Here is a 23,063-nt window from a genome sequence, read left to right on the forward strand (position 1 = left end):
TAGGACAAAGTAAGCATGTCATGTGCTAATTGTGGCCAGTGACATCATAAAATAAAAGTGCATTAGTGGATGCTTTCAATTTCTTATAATGATGGGAAGGTGGCATGTCATGGGGCCTTTTTAGTCCCAGACATCACTCCAGAGAATTCCAAACAGATATAGACAAGTGCCAACGGGGAACCGGTTCCTTTCCCATGAGGCTATTTACCCCAGGAATAGGATGTCCTGAAGCAACACTTCCCCCCCGAGTGAAGTGCTGATAAGTCTGGTTATCGGAAAGATATTACTGGGAGGTGATAGGCAGGGCATTTACATTTTCTTGATAGGTTAGTCATATGAAAGCTGACAAAGAAGGAAAAAGAGCAGCGATATGGTGCAATATCAACAGACAGCTGTCCCCTGGCTTCTCGATAAATAGGATGACTCACATTGCTGAGCGGTGTGGTCACCGCCAAAGGCATGGCCCTCTCACATTTCTTCCTGATTCACATATTCAGTGGGGTTAGCTTGTCATCCCCTCCCTCTTTGGCTTCCCAGACACTGAGTCTGGAATGAAAATTCACCTGCCTCTGAGTTGGCTACTGGGGAGGGCAGGGGTGTTACTTGGATTCCCAGGTTGGAAGATTATCTCACCCAGCCTCAGCTATATAAACCAGCCAGGGTGGAGGGGCTTAGCAGGCCTGACTCGGGACATTCATTCCACAGGAGAAAAACATACAGATCCACCTCGGGCCAAGATGATGGTGCTGAAAGTAGAGGAGCTGGTACGTAAGACCTATTATCTCTACACACAACAAAAATGGATTCAGTCTCGGTTTTTATTTGAAAACTGAAATGCCCTTTTCTTTTAGGCACAATGCACAGGTACTCTGAAAATGTCATACAAGGAAAATGGTTCATTTATGTGATGGAATAAGTAAAGGTGGAAAAATGGAGCTGCCAATAATGAATTATCTGTATATTTCCTATTTCTTATCTTTTTTTCGGTTTCATTACTAAAGCACAGAATCACATGTAGTTATTAAAATTATTTAGGGGAGACGTTCTATTTCCAGAAGATACAGCCGAAAACTTTACAACCCAATACCAAGAGTCTTTAAAATACCTAAAATGGAAGAATTTTAAATAACCAGAGGGGGGTTGTGATTTTCCTAGGAGAAACGTGATTAAGAAAATTAAAAATAGATTTTAAAATGTCAGCCTAGCCTAAGCCTTTATTTAACCAAGAGAGGAGGCCAAGCACCTGAAGGTGAGCCTGGATTATCTGCAGCCACTTGTCACCGCCTGAAGTCTGAGAGGGCTTCACAGGGGCAGGCCCACCAAGGAGGGAAGACCAAAGGCCTCCCCTAGCATCCTCAGTGGGAAATGACCCAGGCCAGGCTCCAGCGCTTCTGACCCCACCATCTCCCTTCCTCGCAGGTCACAGGAAAGAAGAACGGCAATGAAGAGACAGGGGAGTTTCTTCCTGAGGATTTCAGAGATGGAGAGTATGAAGCTGCTGTTACCTTGGAGAAGCAAGAGGACTTGAAAACCCTTCCGGCCTACCCGGTGACCCTGGGGGAGCAACAGTGGAACGAGGAGAAACAAAGAGAGGCAGAGGTAAGAACCTTTCTGTGGAATCCACCAGTGGGACACTGCGGTGGGGATGGGGGGAGGAAATGCCAGGGAGGAAAGAGAGAAGACAGAATCACAATAAGCAGAACCATTCCGAAGCCTTTTCTATCAAATTCTAACCCGTAAAGAAGCAATTTATATGGGAAAGGCTGTGGGAACTAATCATTTGACAAAACCATCACCTCTGGATTCTGAATCAATGATTTAACGTGCTATGAATATATCCTGGTTGAAAAGGTAGACTTGGAAAGAGAAGCGTATCTAGGGAATACCGTCAAATTAACCCCAACCAAGGGAGACATCTTTTTCTCAATAATGTGATTTGCGGTCCCTGGAATCCTCAGGACATTGCTCTGACAGTGTCCACTATCTGTGCTGGCACAATCAGTGTTGCTGGGGGAATTTCATGACTTACTAACCACAGATAAAATATGCTTTAGTTAGCTACAGTCCCAGGACAGTTTGTTTCACAGGACCTGCTTAGTGGGTCACTTGTAAGAGATTGGTATTGATATTTCAGAGCTTTACACTTATTATTGGATTTCCTGGGGTTAAAAAAAAAAGTTTACTTTTTGAGTATGATAAAACAAAATCTGGGACTTATTTATACCACAAGTTATGAAATAAGTAGAGATTACATTGTGCTCCAAGCAGTCAGGGCTGAGTATAAAGAAAGGGAGAGAAGAAAAGACAACTGGTTGAAAATTAGACCCCCAAATATTTTAATAAGAAACTGCTAAATCAAAGCCAAAGGTTTATTTTAGGTTAAACAAAAAATATTCTTTTTTGCGTGACTGGTTCAAATACTTATCTCAGACCCTTCAGATTTTGTTTAGACACAACCACAATGCTTGTCAGCACTCACCATATTTTGAAATATGAATTTCTTTTTTAGCTCAAGAAGAAAAAACTAGAACAAAGATCAAAGCTTGAAAATTTAGAAGACCTTGAACTAATCATTCAACTGAAGAAAAGAAAGAAATACAGGAAAACTAAAGTCCCAGTTGCGAAGGAACCTGAACCCGAAATCATTGTAAGGGCTATTTGGTCTTGTAGTACGGCACATCTCATGTAGTGCTGCACAGACATGCATATCTGCACGGGGTTCCACTGAATGTTGGAAAGATCACAGTACCGCTCACACTGTTTTTTTTTTTTTTAACATTAGACAGAACCTGTGGATGTGACTAGGTTTTTGAAGGCTGCTCTGGAGAACAAGCTGCCAGTAGTAGAAAAGTTCTTGTCAGACAAGAACAATCCAGATGTCTGTGATGAGGTAAGTTTGATGGAAAATACTGAAAAATCCAGCTCATTAATTATAATTCTAATGCTTTACTGCAGCCTTGCTAATAAGGTGCCGAAATCATTCCCCTGAAACGGTTTTCCCAGCTGTTGCCAGTAGGCAAGTACTGTGGTCAAACAAAACAAAACTGGAGTAGTGTTGTGGATTACATCATTTTGTGTGTGTGTATTTTTACATACTTCTGGCTGACTTTTCAGTCCATCTTCTCAGATAGACTTTAAGCAGGGCAAAGCCAACAAGTTATCTTTGGAGAAATATATTCTTAGCATTATCTTTGCTTGGATCAAAACATATCAGTACTAGACTAGGACTCAGGAGACTGACTTTCCAGTCCCAGCTCTATTACTACTTGGCTATTGGATCTTTAGCAGCTAAATATATCCTCTGAGCCTCAGTTTCCTTATCTGTGAGCAGAGGGAGTTGGAGGGAAATAATGCCTAAAACTTCCAATTCTAATAGACTGTTAATTTATTTTTTTAAAGATAATTTACCAGAAAACCCTAATCCCTTTGCATACTTTCCTCAAGAACTGAAATGAGGGTATATTTCTGAGTTGAAGTATAAAAATGAGTTTTGGGAATGAATTGGAGACTTTTGATATTCAACCTACCTAGTCCCAAATGGAAGAAAACTGTCTGATCTGCATGATAAATCCTACACAAACGATGATGGTGCAAAATATAAGAAAGGGAAATGTCTGCATTTAGGTAGTTTGTACCTTTAAGTTTACATCCCTCACTGTTGACCTCTGTGCGCTTAGAAATGTTCATTGCAGGAAGCTCAAATCTCAGTTGTAAGATAGTAAGTCTAATTGTTCTGCAATTACGGTAGATTTGACATTTCTAATTTATAAATAAGGCCTCAAGTATCCATCAATTAGATCATTGGAATCCCCAGCTTCACACCTCTTAGTCAGAAAGGAAAGGACTTCTGCATCTTTGCTATCTCCTTTTTCATCTCTATCCTGACAGTATAAAAGGACAGCTCTCCATAGAGCATGCTTGGAAGGACATTTGACAATTGTGGAGAAGTTAATGGAAGCTGGAGCCCAGATCGAATTCCGTGATATGGTAAATATATTTATTTGCTTGGAAATGAGCCAAAATAGGTAGACTATATGAAGCTGGAGAAAGCTAACTGAAAAATAGGGCTGATGGGGTTGAAAATTGATCTGAAAGAACTAGGTAAAATCTCATTTCTCCACACAAAGGAAAGTTGGGAGATAGGGACCAGGTCCTGTGGAAAGTGTTTTCTATACAGACTGAAAAGAAGAGGCGTGTCCCAGGGACAGGAAGGAAGTGGAAGCTGTTAAACAGAATTCAATATCCTCATCAAAGGGTTGGGTCGTTAACAAGTCAGTAGCATTACAGAGAAGTAATACTTTCGGCACTTGCCTTTCAATATACCCCTGCATTTCCATTACACACAGCAGGCTGTCTGTGGCCCCTTGGCTGCCAGCAGCATATCAGAATTCTCTAGCTGCCACTTGATATGACAGATGCCTACTGCCATCCATGAGATCTGGGGCTGGACTGCATATGAAATGAATTGCATCTATGGGAAGTAGCTGTTAGTCAGACCTCAATAATTCAACCGCTGTGATTTCTACAAAGACCAGTACACAGCATATTCTATGAACTGAAAATTGGGCTGGGAGAATACTTCATTTATTTAAATGAAGCTCAATTTGACTTTATAGCATAGTGGAAAAGGGATATCACAAAAGTCCAAAGGACTTAGCAGATTCGAAGTCAAAAGACAAACACATTGAAAAATGATCATAAAAAAACAAAATAAAAAATAAAGCTTGCACAGAAAGACATTAAAATTCATAGACGTGAGACCTGCAAGGCCACGGTTCTACCAAGTAGAGCAGTGATGAGGGAAGTTCATGAATAAGGACAGTAGGCAATGACCACAAGTGATGACAGCCGAGGTACGGAGGTTTTGCTAGCACAAATGACTGCACAGAGCCGATGAGAAATGGAAGAGGGCACCAGGGACCCAGGATGACGTGTTTGATCCCAATTAAAATCTTCTGGAAGAGATTACATTTATTCCACTACATTTTTAGAATACGTTTCTCCAGAATTTTTTAACATATGTGGCAAAAACTGTTAAAAGTTCTGGGCAGAAATGGGTTTGAATATTGATTCTGCTATTTGGTGGCTGTGTATCTGGGCTAGGAACTTGAACTTTTTGAGCCTTACTTTTCTCAACTGTTAAATGAGCACAGTAACACCTACTTTGTAATATTGCTGGATCAATACATCTACAGTGTGTAGCACCATGTTGGCAAAATTAAATTCTCAATACATGGTATTTATTATTCTTTTCTTTATTTTTTAATGATTAAAAAGCTTCCTAAGGATACCCACTCTCCCTCAGAGATATAAGTCCATACACTCACATTTAGAGTTTAGCTAAAACATGTGTCAAGAACCTTCCTGTTCAATAGTTAGAACTGGAGATCTAATGGAGGACAACCCAGTGCTATCACAGAGATGGTGGCAAAACCTGAGTTCTCCTGGGCCTTTGAAACCAAGTAGTAATTTCCCTGACCAGGTTCTCACTTATATTAAGTCACATCTTACCTTCCCCATAAAGCTTGAATCCACAGCAATCCACTGGGCAAGCCGTGGAGGAAACCTGGATGTCTTAAAATTGTTGCTGAACAAAGGAGCAAAAATCAGCGCCCGAGACAAGGTACGCTTCCTCCTGCTCAACCTCCCTCCCCTCCACCTCCTCCTTGCGAAGTCGCCTGGAAGCCCAGTGCTGTGTGCAGGTGCCACAGCAGCCACTTCTCCCTCTCACACCTGCCTTGGGGTCGGGACAGTCTCTGTCCTGGCTCCCAGACAACCAGCACCGTTTGCCAATTTTCCAGTTGCTGAGCACAGCGCTGCATGTGGCTGTCAGGACCGGCCACTACGAGTGCGCAGAGCATCTCATCGCCTGTGAGGCAGACCTCAATGCCAAAGACCGCGTGAGTAGCTGGGCTAGGTTCGGCCTCCCCAAAGCCCCATTCCTGATTTATTTGGAATCACTCCCCAAGACGGGGTACCCTTGCACGACCCACTTTCTGGCTTCAGACTCATTCCTGGCCTATTTACTCTACTTCTCCAGGAAGGAGATACCCCCATGCATGATGCCGTGAGACTGAATCGTTATAAAATGATAAGACTCCTGATAATGTATGGCGCCGACCTCAACATCAAGAATTGTGTAAGTCCTTGAAACAAGGTGCTTTAGGTGCTGGCTTTCTAATTGTCAGACATGTTTCTTAAATGCTTGAAAATATTACCACAATGGTAGTATTTTGGAGGTGGGTCCTGTGATGGTTTAAGTGCCTCTGTCAAATCTCCATAATGACACTGGCACCGTTAATCTATTCAGGTCACCTGGTCACCTTAGTGACTGCTCTCAGTGCCTAATAATTCTTTTAAAAATTGATCTTGAAAATAAAAGACCATCAAAACTGTCCACCTTCACAAACTATATTTGTGCTATGGAACCTCAGTCTGCCCTAGCCATCCCTGGCTGAGGTACTTTAGGAATATAGATTTCCACCTTTCCTGAAATGATCTAAAATTCTATAGCGGTCAGTGCAGGCAAGGGCCAATGAGCTCAAATTCATCAGCATCCAATCTGAGTAATTCAGAATGGTCTTTCCTTCCTTACAACAACAGGAAACACTACCGCTTTCTTCCAGGGGTACCCATACTTTTGCCTATATTTCGGAGATAATTTCCATTCATTTTCCACTTTGATTGTCTGCACATCCCTCAAAATAATTTCCTTTACTCAGGCCTGGAAAATGCTTTATGAGTCCCTAAATAAATATTTATTAATTTCATTTCACCTGTAAACAGGAGACATAATCTGCTTTTTTTCTCATGGCCTCAAATTCCAGCCAAATATCATCTAATATAAACTTAAAAATACCACCAGGAGGAATAGGTGCAAATTATGGAAGAAATCATTGAAAGAAGTTTTTGGAGAATCACTTTCTAAAGAAGGGGGGGAAAGCCATCTAATAATTGGAATAGTTTTCTCCCCTTTTTTGTGTTACTATGAGAGTGAGAGGAATATTTTATTATTACAAAAAAAAGTTGGCTTGGTAACAGGAACAAAGAATAGTGATAAATGGAGACCGTTTGTGGGTGGGAAAGTGTTAACAGCAAGGTTCCATTATGCTTAATATAGGGATTGGACTTATCTAATATTTAGTATGTGTCTGAAACAGAGTAGATTCAGTAAAATCTCTAAAGCTGCAGAAAACATGAAGAAATATCTTTTTCAGGTATTGAGACATTAACAGCAGAGATAAATCACATATCGATTTGTGTAAATGGGCAGACTATTAGGAGGTGAATTTCAATGGAGAGACTGCAAGGTATTTATAGAAGAATAACCCAAACTGAAAATAGGATTCATGGCTCTGAATTATCAACTAGAAACCCCCAGAAAAGTTTCTGGAACTACTAATTTCATTGACCCAGTGGATTGAGGTTTCAAAAAAAGGTCAATTATTGGATGGCCTCTGGAAGGAGATTGGAAATAATACATATTATTCTTTCCTTGTCCAAATCTCTGCCTTCTAGTCTACTGATGAGTGTTCCTCAAGAAAGACAAGACAGAGGTGGGGAAGTTCCCAAATGAAGGTTACAGGGCCACTAACTCAAATGCCTACAGGGGCCACGCAGATCACAGAAATGAATTAAAGGTGGCTATTGGGCTTTATGTACATAACCCTATGAAAGGTGGTGACCCTTCCCCAGCCAAGTCCATTGTTACTAGGTGGAATCATGACTACCAGGTTGCCAACTCTTCTTGACTTGTTCATAGAGGACACACAACCAGTTGGGAAATCTCTTGATTTCGAAATGTTGTCAATGAATTCTAACTTGATAAAACAAAAAATAAAATAAAATAACTAAACTAAACTCTTTTGGAGCAAAAAACAAAACAAAACAGGTGTACAGACAGATTTGCATTTCAAAGCTGCCAGTTTGCAACCTTGGGTTAAAGAGAAGGAAATACTTCTAAATGAATAGAGATGGGAAATATTTAGAACTTTCCAGGTCAGAGAACAAGACTTCAGAGGTGACATGGTTTTAATTTTTGTAAATATTTTGAGACATATGGATAAGAGAAATAAAAATTTGGTCTCAAAAAGTTATTTAAGCACATGCCAGTGACAGCAACTCTAAGAAAAGCAAATTTTCCAGGAGAGCGCAACAGAAATTCTGAGAAGTACTGCTCCAGAACAGTACTAGTACCTGAACATTAGCTGAGTATTTAAACCAAGGTGTGGAAGCAGCTCATTTACCATCAGTTCCTATCAATCAAGGAATCATTTTCCCAATTGATAGGAACTGGTTCTCAACAAAGAGGGACCCCACCACCTCTCCACGCCCCTTTCAGGGGGCACTGGAGGTGTACTGAGGCATTTTTTGAATTTCAAATGACTTTTGGGGATGTTCATGCAATTTAGTGCCCAGGAACCGAATTTTACCAATACCTGAGATAGCTCCATGGGGGGAAAATGCTAATCCTCAAATGCCAAAGCAGCCTATGAGAAACAGTGAAGGGCTGCTTTGAAATTAACCTACAAAAAATGACAAGGAGTAAAAACATACAACACCTCTATAACATATACCTATTTTATGACCCCATTACACATACACAGGAAGAGAAGGTGAATTTAGAGAGCCTTCTATCTGGAAGTCAAATTTCCTCATTTGTTTTGATTAGGCTGGGAAGACCCCAATGGATCTGGTGCTACACTGGCAGAATGGAACCAAAGCAATATTTGACAGCCTCAAAGAAAACTGCTACAAAACCTCTCGCATAACTACATTCTAAGGGAAACGACAGAGTCTTTCACCAGCTTCTATTCACTGGCATTTGAAGGCCCAGCTCCAAACAAGAACTAGTTCTAAAATCCAGCTTCAGTATATCAACCTGTTGTAAACCTGTGCCTAATGAAGCTTAGAGAAAGCACAGGATTGTGAGTATTTTAAATTTCCTAAGGTTAAACTTTATTTATTTGTAATTTATTCTAGTTTATTTATTATTTACATTGATGCCACCGATCAAATTCCATATGGCCATCCATTTGGTGGGCAAAGCTTAATTGTACATAACATTTCTGAAGCTTTCTCATCTATAGTTCTTAAACCAAATTAAAGAGCATTGCTCTAAGCGTCTACTTATACGTCACTATATGTAAGATAGCTCAAGGTATTTATAAAGGATGAAGGTGATCATGGCAGCCCTCTTTTCTCCTGAACTTTTATGTTGAAGTTTGAACGAATGCAATGGAAGGTATGTAGTGACAGGAAAGGAAACAAAGTATAATGGAAGTGATTCTGTGAGAAGGCAGTAAAGCCAGCTGTTTTAACCCTAGGCCTGGCTGCTGCTGCTTCTTTTTTTATAATGAAGTCATGCATTGTACCAAAGCGAAGGAAGTGTCTTGAGTGTAAGCGCCGGGCAGTGGATGGAGTAGGCAACTGGGTTGTACAGAACTGCATTTGCTCAGGCAAAGGCGAAAGTAAATGCAAACTGTAAATGTGTAAATGTATATTACGTTGCATGTACTTTATATTCATAATAAAAACAAACTCAGTAAACCTCTAAGTTCTTCTAAAAGTCTGGTGGGAAGGACCATGGGAAATACGCCACTTAGGCAGGTGTTTTCATTGTCTTCCAAGTTTTTAGGTTAGAAAATGTCCTGTAGAACAGCACTTTCCAAACTTTGATGTGTCTAGACATCACCTGAGAATTTTGTTAAAATGCAGATTCTAATTCAGATGGTCTCAGGTGGGGGCTGAGAGTCGGCCTTTCTAAGAAGCCACCAGGGCCTGCCTACGCTGTGGCTTGCTTCCACCGCACTCTGCTGGAAGGCTATGAGAACCACAAAGACACAAAGGAGTTCAAGTCCTCTCAGACCCAACGATGTGGAGAAAGAGACCCCTGGTGGGTGGGATTATTACTGCAAGGTAATCTAGTGCTTCCTGAAGTTCCCACCAGAGTTTGACTCATCAATCAGGTCTAACAATTAGTATGAGCATGGCTGGCAGTGTCAAAGGCCACCCACACCCGGTCAATGAATTTTCAACCTCCAAAGGGCTACTGAGTTGCTAGGTGCTGGCCAGGTGCTGAGACAGGTGGTGAGAAAATAGACCGTCCCTGCCCTGGTCTCCTGGAATAGATGAACATTAAACCAATAACCACAGAAAGAAATATATGGTAATGATCTGTAGTAAGTACAATAAAGGAAAAAATACAGACTTTTCTGAGAGTGTTTAAGATGCGGAGGCACATAATTTGGTGGAGTAGGGGGTTTCTACAAAAAACTCTTTGAGGTGTGACCTTTAGGGTAACTCTGAAGAACAGCTAGTTCTTCAGAGTGTTCCAGAGAGGATAAGACCATAGAAAGGGCAAGGATATGGGGCAAGTTTGGCATTTGAGGAAATCTATGAGGCCAGCGAAGGTTGATTTTGCAGTTACCAGCCCCGATAAAACCCCCCACCAGACTCTCTCCCGATAGGATCATATACATAACCTCTTAGGTATGCCTCTAACGTTTGGGAAGGTTAACACGTACAGTCCAGAACCAGAAAGAAAATCTTTCAGTTAGCAGGTCATAGATTCATACGTAGTTGTGGGGATGGTTTGAAATATTTTTGTTCCTTTTCTATCTAGTCTCTTGTCACTCCAGAGACCACTTCCTCCACCCATGGGGAGTTTCATTCCCTCCATCACCTCTCTTCCTCCCAGTCCCCTTCTGCACCTCTCTGCCCGCCCTGCAGGGTCCTGGCTCTAGCCTGTCAGATCCTTAAGGCTCAGTGTCCTTTGATTTCTTCAGAATAACACACCCACAATACAGCAACATTTCTCTTCTAATACTGTCATCTCCCACGGCCTAACTTGGCTAGGTTATTATGTGACTCAGTTCTTATGATGGCTCCTTCAAGTCTCCTTCCCCAGAGGAGATGGGAGGGTAAAGGAAAGAAGAAAGTGAGGGATTTAAAAAAAAACTCCTGTGTTGGCTCATATAAATATTTGCCCTAGTAGAGGACATGAGACAACGTGGGAGTAAATCCTATCAGAATAAGGCCAACTCTCAATTATCTTGGCTAAAGGAAAAGGTAAACATGTCAGGCAAAGCCTGCTAGTCTCCATGGCAGAGGGGTGGTCATTTGTTTTAAGCTCCTGGTCTTCCCACCCGAGCCAGCTCTTTGCCCACAATCTTCTGTCTCTTCTCTTGGGTTCTCTCAGTGAGGGGCTCATCCCTGTGGCCAGTGGAGAATCTTTCCCTTACTTTCACCACTCCCTTTCAATCAACCACCAGGTACATTACCTAGATAGCTCTTTAATCTGTCCACTACCCACCATCCCACATGTCTTCCCCTAGTTCAGGTCGCCCAGGCTTCTCCTTGGATTTCTCAAATGGCCCCTGCTGAGCTCCCGGCCTCCACCTCCAGCTTACTTTCCTTCAGTCTGTTCTTCAAGTTGCAACCAGAGTGATTTTCCCAAAATGCAAATCTGATCAAGTCACTCTCCTCTTTAAAACTCTTCAGTGGTTTCCCATTTCTCTCAGGATAAAACAAAAACACCAATAATAAGTCTGGATTAGTTTTCAAGAGCTGCCATAATAAATTACCATAAACTGGGTGGCTTAAAACAATAGAAATATATTGTTTCATAGTTCTGGAAGCTAGAAGCCAAAGCCAAGGTGTTGCAAGGCCACGCTCCCCCTGTAACGTACTAGAAAGAATCCTTCCTTGCCTCTTCTGCCTTCTGGTGTTTGCTGGCAATCTTTCTGTCCTTCATCTGTAGATGCATCTTCCAATCTCTAACTCTGCCTTCACATGGTCTTCTCCCCAATGTGTATGTCCTCCTTTTCCTATAAGGACGCTAGTCATATTGACCTCCCATTAACTTGATTACATCTATAAAGGTCCTCTGCCCAGAAAAGTTCATGTTCACAGGTATTGGGAATTACGATTTCAACATAGCTTTTTTTGGGACACATAATTCAATCCTAAATTCTGGCAGCTGTTAACTCTTTTTTTGTTTGTTTATTCTTAATTCTCACGTCTCAATACTTTCCAACACAAACTCTAAATAACAACTTCACTGAATTTTCAGTTCCTTAAAAGATTCCATCGGTTGCCTTACTCTGCACATAATGTGCAAGCTCCCTGGAAAGCTTTCTATCCCACCACAGCCTATCCCAACCAAGCCCACAGCCTAATTTCTCCTTATCCTTTGGTTTAGCTCTCCTCCAGGAAGCCATCCTTGAATTCTAAGATTTTGTTAGTTTTCCCATCTGAGTACCATGCATGTAATTTTTTTATTTTTTATTTTATTTAAGAAGACAAACAATACAGTTAGAACCACCAGCAATGGATAGGATAGCTTAACCATAGGCATATTTAAATAAAGTATCCATATAATCATTGTAAAGCCTGCATTTGCACAGTAAGTTTCATAAAACAATTAAAAATTAAGGCAACAAAGAAAAAATCTACAAATTCAGATAGGAAAGTTCTTAAATCCTAAGTATTAAACACTAACTTAGATACCATTTGATCAGCTGTCAAAACTGTGAATGTTCTCAAAATATCAAGTAGAAAGTTCTTACAAATATCTGCATTGCTATAGTAATGACCTATTACTAAATATTTTGATTTCAGGAGAATACGAAGATACAAATATTTTTACAATTAACATATGGAAATCTGAACCAACTAAAAAGGACATCTAAATTAGCTTATCCTTAGGCATATTTAAAAAAATCTAATTAATCATCGTAAAGCCTGTTTGCACAATATGTTTCATAAACCAATTTAAAATTAAAGCAAGAAAGGAAAAAAAATCTATAAATACAGATACCAGTTACTTGAATTTTAAATATTAAACAGGATCTTAAATACTATTTGATTAACTATCAAAACTATGTGCATTCTCAAAATAGCAAGTAAAAAGTTATTACAAATATCAACTTTGCTATAGTAATGAGTTGTTACTAAATATTTTCAAATTTTTGATTTCAGGAATTTATTTTACCTTATATTACTATAACCACCTATAGTTTTTTAAAACCATTTTTTAGTTGTAAAATATAAAATTTATATACAAAGAAAAGAAAGAAAACAAGCAATAATTTTCAAAGCAACTTAACAAGCAGCTACAGAACAGTTCCCAGAGTTTGCTAGGGACCACCATGCCTTCAACTCAGATTTTTCCTTCTAGCTGCTCCAAAACACTGGCAGCTTTATCAGAGTCATAATAATGGAATCATTTAGTATCTGACCTTTTGTGTCTGAATTATTTCACTCAGCATTATGTCCTCAAGGTTCACCCACATCATATATTTCAGGACATCATTCTGTCTAAATGCTGCCTAATATTCCATTGTATGCATATACCATATTTTGTTTATCCACTCGTCTGTTGGGAATTGTGAATAGTGCTGCTATGAACACTGGTTTGCAAATGTCTGTTTGTGTCGCTGCCCTCAACTCTTCTGGGTATACATCGAGTACAGATATTGCCAGGTCATGGGGCAACTCGATATTTAGTTGTCTGAGGAATCGCAAAACTGATTTAAACAGCAGCTGAACAATTTTGCATTCCAACCAACAGTGAATAAATGTTCCAATTTCTCCACATCCTCTCCAACATTAGTAATTTCTTATTTAATAGCAGCCATTCTTATACGTGTGAGGCGATATCACATTGTCATCTTAATTTGCATTTCTCTTATAGCCAGTGAAGATGAGTAGCTCTTCATGTGCTTTTTAGCCATCTGTATTTGCTCTTCAAAAAAGTGCCTATTCATTTCCTCTGCCCATTTTATAATTGTATTGCTTGTTCTTTTGGTGGTGAGCTGTATAACTTCTTTATGTACACAGGATATCAAACCTTTATCCGATATGTGGTTTCCAAATATTTTCTCCCATTGAGTTGACTGCCTCGTCACCTTTTTAACAAAGTTTTTTGAGGCACAGAAGCTCTTTATCTTAAGGAGTTTCCATTTGTCTGTTTTTTTCTTCCACCGCTTGTGCTTTAGGTATAAAGTTTAAGGAGCTACCTCCTATTACTAGATCTTGAAGCTGTTTCCCTACATTTGTTTCAAGAAGTTTTAGGTATCATTCATTTAATTGTATAAGTTTATTCTCAATTGAGCAACTTATTCTAGTACTCTTTATAGATGATATATTTTTTTGTTTCAATGTACAATCATTCAACTAACCCTGTTATTATTGGGTATGTAGGTTGTTTCCATTTTCCCACTATTTCAGACATTGTTTCAATGACAAACTTTATCCATGCACTTTTTACATATAACCCATTATTTCTCAAGAAAAAATTTACAGAAGTATCCATAAGGTTACCAAGTTATACCCCTACCCCTTCCTTGAGGGATTACCTTTCCCTACAACTTTGACAATACTGGGTTTTACAAACATTTATTTTCTTTTATCTTTTTAATCTCACTAGCAAAAGAAAGACTTTTTTTTTAAATTGACAAAACATAACAACATACAAACATGAACATTCCTAACATATAAACATTCCATTCTTGGTATACAATCAATGACTCACAATATCATGACACAGTAGTATACTCATCACCATGATCATTTCTTAGCACATTTGCATTACTCCAGAAAAAGAAATAAAAAGAAAAAAGAAAAAACCCAATATATACCATACCCTTTACTTCTCCCTCTCATTGACTGCTAGTATTTCCATCTACCCAATATATTTTAACCTTTGTTCCCCCTATTTTTTTCTATACCCCTTCCCACTCCTTTCATTGATCACTAATATTTCAATCTACTCAATTTACTTTACCATTTGTTCAAGAAAGACATATTTTTGATGATGTTTACCTCATTAGTAGGAAAGTTTAGCATCTTCATGTTTGTTGGGCATTCTTTTTTTTAATTGTCAACCTTCTTTGTTTAAGTTTTCTATTTTCTATTAAGGCAGGTTCTCTGGAAGAGGAGCCCACTGAAATGAGGATCCCATTGCACATGATTTATTGAGAGGGTGCTGGGTAAGGGAGCGAAGGAAATAAGATAGGGCAGGAGAAGAAAAGACCTGGTTTCAGGAGAAGCTATGCTCAGATTGATTCCAGGGGCAGCACTAGTGCAAAAATTGCATCACTGAGGCTAGCAAACTGGACTGTAACACCTGCTTTAGTCATTGGCCATGGGCCAATCTCATAGAGAAGAAAAACTTTTCAGACATCTCTGTGCATAGTGACTTCTCTCAGGCCAGTGCAATCCTCTAGAGAAGGGTGAAGATAAGCCATTCATACCCAACACCTGAAGCAGCTGGAGGATGGGTATGTCAGCCAGGAAAGTACATCTGGATGATAACAGCATTTATTATGTGGGGTACTTGTTATTTAAAAAAAAAAATTCTTAAAAGCTGAGTCATTAAACCTCTCTGGGATATGCATTGTAAATGCATTTTCCTAATGTATTTTTTTCAACAGAACTTTTTTTCCTACTGTGACATTTGTTTTATCTTAATATACAAATTAAAAGTAAGTTACAAAATGCATAGTGGTATTTCAAATAAAGTATACACTTTCATTCCATTCATGTAAAGTTGACTAGTAGTGAGAATAAAGAGATTCTGTGTATATGCAAATTTCCTTATTTTGTTCCTATTATTTCTGAGTTGCACAGATAAAATTAGAAATAAATATGAACCCTTTGACAAAGGTAAACTGAGAAAAATTAACTCGATGGACCAAAACTTACACTAATTCCATGGATAACTGAAGGTTCTTTTGCATGGCTCTAATATCAGCTTATAAACTAATTTTATGAATGGGCACTAGCTATATATTTATAATATTTTTCTTATATTTGTAAACTCCACACTGGCAGAGGATTTCTCTCTCAGGAATACTTTGAGCTTCATAACCATAATCCCATGTTAGTTCTGTTCTTGTTTTCACATACCTGTTGGGAAAAATGGAAAGTTTCTGTCATGTGTTCCAAAAAAACATTTGGTACCAAGAGATTTGGGCAACAACAATCATTAAGGAAGTGGCTCACATTGCCTTCTCTTATGGCATCCAATAAAAATGATTTCCCTTTAATGAACTTCTTCAGAGATTGAGATACTATTCTTGGTTTCACACAGCAATTCTTCAGTACTAAAGACCTGCTGGTTTTGACATACTGCAGCATTTTCCACTTAGAGCTTTTTTGTATTTGAACCTTAAACTCCTTTTGACTACTCTGATTAGCCAGTGTGGATAGTTGGCTAGAAGTGTTCTCTGATGGAGTTTCTTTTCTACTTTTCATTATATCTGTCCCATCTGATTTGGTCAGCACATGTTTTACAGCATTTTCAATTCGGTCTGAGTTCAAATCTTTTTTTTTTTTTTTTCTTCTTGCTTTAGAATTCAGATGTCCTGGAATTGGTTAGAATCTATGATCATTTTCTGATGTGATAGACTCCAAAGAAGCAAATCCCATTTTGTCCCCATTAAATTGAAAAAATGGCTGTCTTGGTTTGAGGACTTCTAATGACTGAATGATATTGAATTACTGAAATATTGTCACACTTTATTTTCATAATAGGCTCTTTTAGATCATAATGAAACGTTAAGTAGACATGTCTCAGCCTCAGCACTTGTAAGACTATTTCTAGTTCTAATGGGATAACTTCAATCTCACAATCTGAATATCTAACTTCTACTTTCCTCTATTTTGAAAATATAATTTTTCATAGTATACTCTTCTTTCCCATTTTCATAAAAAGCATCAGCTTTTTCAGTGTCAGTTCACCTTAGTAATCTTCCTGAACATATGCAAACAAATGCCCCTCTGTCAATGTAACCCAGGCAAGTGCGCATCCTTTCTCAGTTTTGAATAACTGTAGCCTTACTTGAGCACCATGTCGGAACAACTCAGTTCTGACACATTCATTGATTACACTTGCACAACGTAGACTGAATTCATAAATGCCAGTAAATACTTGTCTCTGTAGTCTTTTATATCTTGTGGTTATTTTATACTTGACAAGGGACAAGTCTCAGCATTCCATGCTGTCAGTTGAAGACATGCATTTTGTTAGAAATGTAATCTTCTGGAAAGGAGTCATCGTATGATGTAGAGGGCAGTGCATTTGATTTACTTTCCTGCTCATTCGGGTCACAGGTCTACCACCCTTTATCAATGTTGAACTGTTATAGTTGCTTCATTCACCAGTATCATTGTTTGGACATATTCTTTATTTGTGGCAGACCCATTTTTGACCTTTTGTTTTAGGGACTGCAGCACATTTTGCACTTTTTCAAATGGGAAGGCTACTTTTACATAACCTTCCAGCTCCATCAAAAAAGTTTTTGCATCACCATTGTTTTTCTCCCCCATCTTTTGTTCTTGTTTATAAATACAAAACTCTTCAAATTTAACTTTGTCAAAGGACCAAATGACATGAATTGCTCTGATTGGAGAATGTAACTGGAATCCAACCACAGTCCCTATGAAATTTGAATCCTCTACCAAAATACATCATTATACAATTCTAATCCCAATATTCTTTGATACCTGAATTTTCAAATAGAAATTGTGGTTGAAGAAATTGTCAGAAATTACCAATAATCCAACCTAATGATAAGTCCACGCATCTTCATTAGGTGGCTATCATTGTATCAGATTATTAATATCTTTTTAAAAAACAACCCCAACTTTTGATCCACAAATGCACGAAAACATTCTCTGAAATGAGTCAGTGGTTAAACCCTCAAGTTCTGCTTCTGGATTTTAAACTACAGCTTTCACAGTCTCAGGTTCCTAACTGCTTAAGAATCACCTCTCATTAAGGCTGGGAAGGGAGTTGAGAATTCAGGGTGTACATGACTGTGACTCCTCCAGTTTGGGGAACAAGGCTCCTGCAAGGCGGGAGGCTGCAAAGCTGGGCTATGGCTCCGCTCTCTGCTCTCCGTGGCACAGGACTCGCGGTGTCCCAAGGTCCCTGCGCCTTCGGCCCAAGGAGCCACCGGTTGACCGGCTGCAGGGGCGCCACTGCCTTCCTCACCCCTCCCGATGTGGGGAGTTCCGAGCCTGTCGGACCTGACAGCTGCGTTCAGCCTGCTCTGAGGGTGAGGCCGATTCCCTCGGGGTTCGGGCTCCTTTCCTAGTCCACTCCACCGACAGCCCCCTGCCCCAGTTCAAACTTGGCCAGAAAGGACTTCACCATTGAGTAGCCCTCACCTCAGCTGAAGGACCAGGAGCAGCAACAGAATATTTTTATAGAAACAAACTTTTTTTGTATACTGTATACAAAATAATGTCACATTTCATTATTTTGAGTATCCCGTTACTGCAGCACCATTTGTTGAATTTTGTTTGCTTGCTTTGCTTGTTTCTTTGGGGGGAAGTACATGGAATGGGAATCGAGCCCAGGTCTTCCACATGGCAGGTGAGAATTCTACTACTGAACTACCCTTGCACCTTCAAACAAACTGATCTTTTAAAATATATTTTCTGGCTTTGATGATCATGCTTAGAAAAGTCTTTCTCAACACAAGATTATATTTAAAAATATTTATCTACATTTTCTCTAGCATTTTACAAGTTTTTTCTTTTTAATTTAAATCTTTAATCCACTTGAACTTGCTGTGGATGTGTACTGGGTGTGAAACAGGAATTTAACATTTTCCCCCAAATAATTCAAAAGTCGATACTTAGAAGGTATTACCATTCTATGCCAGCCCTGCTCTAAGACCTCTACAAATATTAAGCTACTTAACTCTTAAAATAACCCCTTAGGTAGGGAGACAAGATGAAGGAAGTGAGGCAAGGTGTTGTTAAATCATTTGCTTATGGTCACAGCAAGGAAGTACGACTAGTGGAGTTGGGATTTTAATGTGTAGGTAGTTTGACTTCAGTCTATGCATTCAACTGGCATTTACTTCGTGTTCCAAACAGGTAACCAGTCGTCTCAACACCACTTGCTGAATAATCCATCATTTCTTTTTATAACTTGAGTCTGGTCCTGGACTCCATACTTTGTTTCCCTGATCTTTCCAAATTTCTGCACCAATAATACAGTTTTAATAAAGGTTTGTTGTACTCTAATATTCACCAGTACAAGTCCCTCTCATTACACTTTCCCTAAAATTTCCTAGTTATTCTCATATTTGTTCTTTCAGAGATACTTTAATTTTACTAAATCCAAAAAACCCCAAAAAGATAGACAAGCAAACAAAAATATCTGCAGGCATTTTAATTTTGATTTTGTTCAATTAATTAATTTTAGAATTGGATTTCCAATTTGGCTCTCCTCATCTAAAGAAAACAGTGCCTTTCTCCATGTATTCTAATCTCCTTTAGTTTCTCTTATTGTTTTCATTAGGAATTTTCTTCATAAAGATCCCAAACATTTCTTGATAATTTGTCTCTGTGGATAGGATTATTTTGTAAAATTATGTTTTACAGCAGGTTATTGTTAATGAAAACTACTGGCTTTTGTAATTTATTTTTGTAACTGGACACCACACTAAACTTATATTCCAGGTCCTGTCATCTTGTGGCAACTAAATCAGTAGTTGTTCATGTTACAACAAAAGTAAACATTAGACAGCAAGCTAACCCCAAAGCAAGCAAAAGGAAAGAAATAACAAAGATTAGAGCACAAATAAATGAAATTGAAAACATGAAAACAATACAGAAAATCAATAAGGCCAGAAGTTGGTTCTATGAGAAAATCAATAAGATTGATGGGCCCTTAGCAAGATTGACAAAAAGAAGAAGAGAGAGGATGCAAATAAATAAGATCAGAAATGGAAGAGGAGACATAACTACTGACCTCACAGAAATAAAGGAGGTAATAACAGGATACTATGAACAACTTTACGCTAATAAATACAACAATTTAGAGGAAATGGACGGGTTCCTGGAAAGACATGAACAACCAACTTTGACTCAAGAAGACATAGATGACCTCAACAAACCAATCACAAGTAAAGAAATTGAATTAGTCATTCAAAAGCTTCCTAAAAAGAAAAGTCCAGGACCAGATGGCTTCACATGTGAATTCTACCAAACGTTCCAGAAAGAATTAGTACCAATTCTCTTCAAACTCTTCAAAAAAATCGAAGTGGAGGGAAAACTACCTAATTCATTCTATGAAGCCAACATCACCCTCATACCAAAACCAGGCAAAGATATTACAAAAAAAGAAAACTACAGACCAATCTCTCTAATGAATACAGATGCAAAAATCCTCAATAAAATTCTAGCAAATCGTATCCAACAGCACATTAAAAGAATTATACATCATGACCAAGTAGGATTCATCCCAGGTATGCAAGGATGGTTCAACATAAGAAAATCAATTAATGTAATACACCATATCAACAAATCAAAGCAGAAAAATCACATGATCATCTCAATTGATGCAGAGAAGGCATTTGACAAGATTCAACATCCTTTCCTGTTGAAAACACTTCAAAAGATAGGAATACAAGGGAACTTCCTTAAAATGATAGAGGGAATATATGAAAAACCCACAGCTAATATCATCCTCAATGGGGAAAAATTGAAAACTTTCCCCCTAAGATCAGGAACAAGACAAGGATGTCCACTATCACCACTATTATTCAACATTGTGTTGGAGGTTCTAGCCAGAGCAATTAGACAAGAAAAAGAAATACAAGGCATCAAAATTGGAAAGGAAGAAGTAAAACTATCACTGTTTGCAGACGATATGATACTATACGTCGAAAACCCGGAAAAATCCACAACAAAACTACTAGAGCTAATAAATGAGTACAGCAAAGTAGCAGGTTACAAAAGATCAACATTCAAAAATCTGTAGCATTTCTATACACTAGTAATGAACAAGCTGAGGGGGAAATCAAGAAACGAATCCCATTTACAATTGCAACTAAAAGAATAAAATACCTAGGAATAAATTTAACTAAAGAGACAAAAAACCTATATAAAGAAAACTACAAAAAACTGCTAAAAGAAATCACAGAAGACCTAAATAGATGGAAGGGCATACCGTGTTCATGGATTGGAAGACTAAATATAGTTAAGATGTCAATCCTACCTAAATTGATTTACAGATTCAATGCAATACCAATCAAAATTCCAACAACTTATTTTTCAGAAATAGAAAAACCAATAAGCAAATTTATCTGGAAGGGCAGGGTGCCCCGAATTGCTAAAAACATCTTGAGGAAAAAAAACGAAGCTGGAGGTCTCGCGCTGCCTGACTTTAAGGCATATTATGAAGCCACAGTGGTCAAAACAGCATGGTATTGGCATAAAGATAGATATATCGACCAATGGAATCGAATAGAGTGCTCAGATATAGACCCTCTCATCTATGGACATTTGATCTTTGATAAGGCAGTCAAGCCAACTCACCTGGGACAGAGCAGTCTCTTCAATAAATGGTGCCTAGAGAACTGGATATCCATATGCAAAAGAATGAAAGAAGACCCATCTCTCACACCCTATACAAAAGTTAACTCAAAATGGATCAAAGATCTAAACATTAGGTCTAAGACCATAAAACAGTTAGAGGAAAATGTTGGGAGATATCTTATGGATCTTACAACTGGAGGCGGTTTTATGGACCTTACACCTAAAGCAAGAGCACTGAAGAAGGAAATAAATAAATGGGAACTCCTCAAAATTAAACACTTTTGTGCATCAAAGAACTTCATCAAGAAAGTAGAAAGACAGCCTTCACAATGGGAGACAATATTTGGAAATGATATATCAGATAAAGGTCTAGTATCCAGAATTTATAAAGAGATTGTTCATCTCAACAACAAAAAGACAGCCAACCCAATTACAAAATGGGAAAAAGACTTGAACAGACACCTCTCAGAAGAGGAAATACGGATGGCCAAGAGGCACATGAAGAGATGCTCAATGTCCCTGGCCATTAGAGAAATGCAAATCAAAACCACAATGAGATATCATCTCACACCCACCAGAATGGCCATTATCAACAAAACAGAAAATGACAAGTGCTGGAGAGGATGCGGAGAAAGACGCACACTTATCCACTGTTGGTGGGAATGTCAAATGGTGCAACCACTGTGGAAGGCAGTTTGGCGGTTCCTCAAAAAGCTGAATATAGAATTGCCATACGACCCAGCAATACCATTGCTAGGTATCTACTCAAAGGACTTAAGGGCAAAGACACAAACGGACATTTGCACACCAATGTTTATAGCAGCATTATTTACAATTGCAAAGAGATGGAAACAGCCAAAATCTCCATCAACAGAAGAGTGGCTAAACAAACTGTGGTATATACATACGATGGAATATTATGCAGCTTTAAGACAAGATAAACTTATGAACCATGTAACAACATGGATGGACCTAGAGAATATTATGCTGAGTGAATCCAGCCAAAAACTAAAGGACAAATACTGTATGGTCCCACTGATGTGAACGGACATTCGAGAATAAACTTGAAATATGTCATTGGTAACAGAGTTCAGCAGGAGTTAGAAACAGGGTAAGACAATGGGTAATTGAAGCTGAAGGGATACAGACTGTGCAACAGGACTAGATACAAAAACTCAAAAATGGACAGCACAATAATACCTAATTGTAAAGTAATCATGTTAAAACACTGAATGAAGCTGCATCTGAGCTATAGGTTTTTGTTTTGTTTTGTGTTGTTTTGTTTTGATTTTACTATTATTACTTTTATTTTTTTCTCTATATTAACATTCTATATCTTTTTCGGTTATGTTGCTAGTTCTTCTAAACCAATGCAAATGTACTAAGAAATGATGATCATGCATCTATGTGATGATGTTAAGAATTAATGATTGCATGTGTAGAATGGTATGATCTCTAAATGTTGGGTTAATTTCTTTTTTTCCGTTAATTAAAAAAAAAAGAGAAGGGATAATTGGAGATGAAGGGATACAGACTGTACAACGGGACTGGATATAAAAACTCAGAAATGGACAGCACAATACTACCCAATTGTAATGCAATTATGTTAAAACACTGAATGAAGCTGCATGTGAGGTATAGGTTTTTTGTTTTTGTTTTTTTTGTTTTTTTTCTTTCTATTATTGTTTTAATTCTTATTCTGTTGTCTTTTTATTTCTTTT

The 23,063-nt window shown here is 38.5% G+C and overlaps 1 protein-coding gene and 1 pseudogene across 1 annotated transcript; one reads left to right on the forward strand and one right to left on the reverse strand.

The window, feature by feature from the left end:
- Window positions 1–483: 483 nt before the first annotated feature.
- ANKRD1 (ankyrin repeat domain 1) lies at window positions 484–9,556 on the forward strand. Its single transcript, XM_077125477.1, has 9 exons — window positions 484–764; window positions 1,420–1,599; window positions 2,510–2,647; window positions 2,783–2,890; window positions 3,889–3,987; window positions 5,525–5,623; window positions 5,802–5,900; window positions 6,041–6,139; window positions 8,672–9,556. Exons 1-9 carry the CDS (start codon window positions 552–554, stop codon window positions 8,780–8,782), a joined length of 1,146 nt encoding a protein of 381 aa, XP_076981592.1. The 5' UTR covers window positions 484–551; the 3' UTR covers window positions 8,783–9,556.
- Window positions 9,557–11,672: 2,116 nt separating this feature from the next.
- On the reverse strand, window positions 11,673–17,019 carry LOC143654017 (histone-lysine N-methyltransferase SETDB2 pseudogene; annotated as a pseudogene).
- Window positions 17,020–23,063: the final 6,044 nt, after the last annotated feature.

This window comes from Tamandua tetradactyla, chromosome 13 (assembly GCF_023851605.1).
Source record: "Tamandua tetradactyla isolate mTamTet1 chromosome 13, mTamTet1.pri, whole genome shotgun sequence".
In the NCBI taxonomy this organism is placed as follows: domain Eukaryota; kingdom Metazoa; phylum Chordata; class Mammalia; order Pilosa; family Myrmecophagidae; genus Tamandua; species Tamandua tetradactyla.

Bases quoted from the DNA above. Each gene is read 5' to 3' on its own strand.
- ANKRD1 (XM_077125477.1), top strand. From the start codon at position 552: ATGAAAATTCACCTGCCTCTGAGTTGGCTACTGGGGAGGGCAGGGGTG. The intron at 765-1,419 runs GTACGTAAGACC...CCTTCCTCGCAG, and splicing joins TGCTGAAAGTAGAGGAGCTG to GTCACAGGAAAGAAGAACGG. The intron at 2,648-2,782 runs GTAAGGGCTATT...TTTTAACATTAG, and splicing joins AACCTGAACCCGAAATCATT to ACAGAACCTGTGGATGTGAC.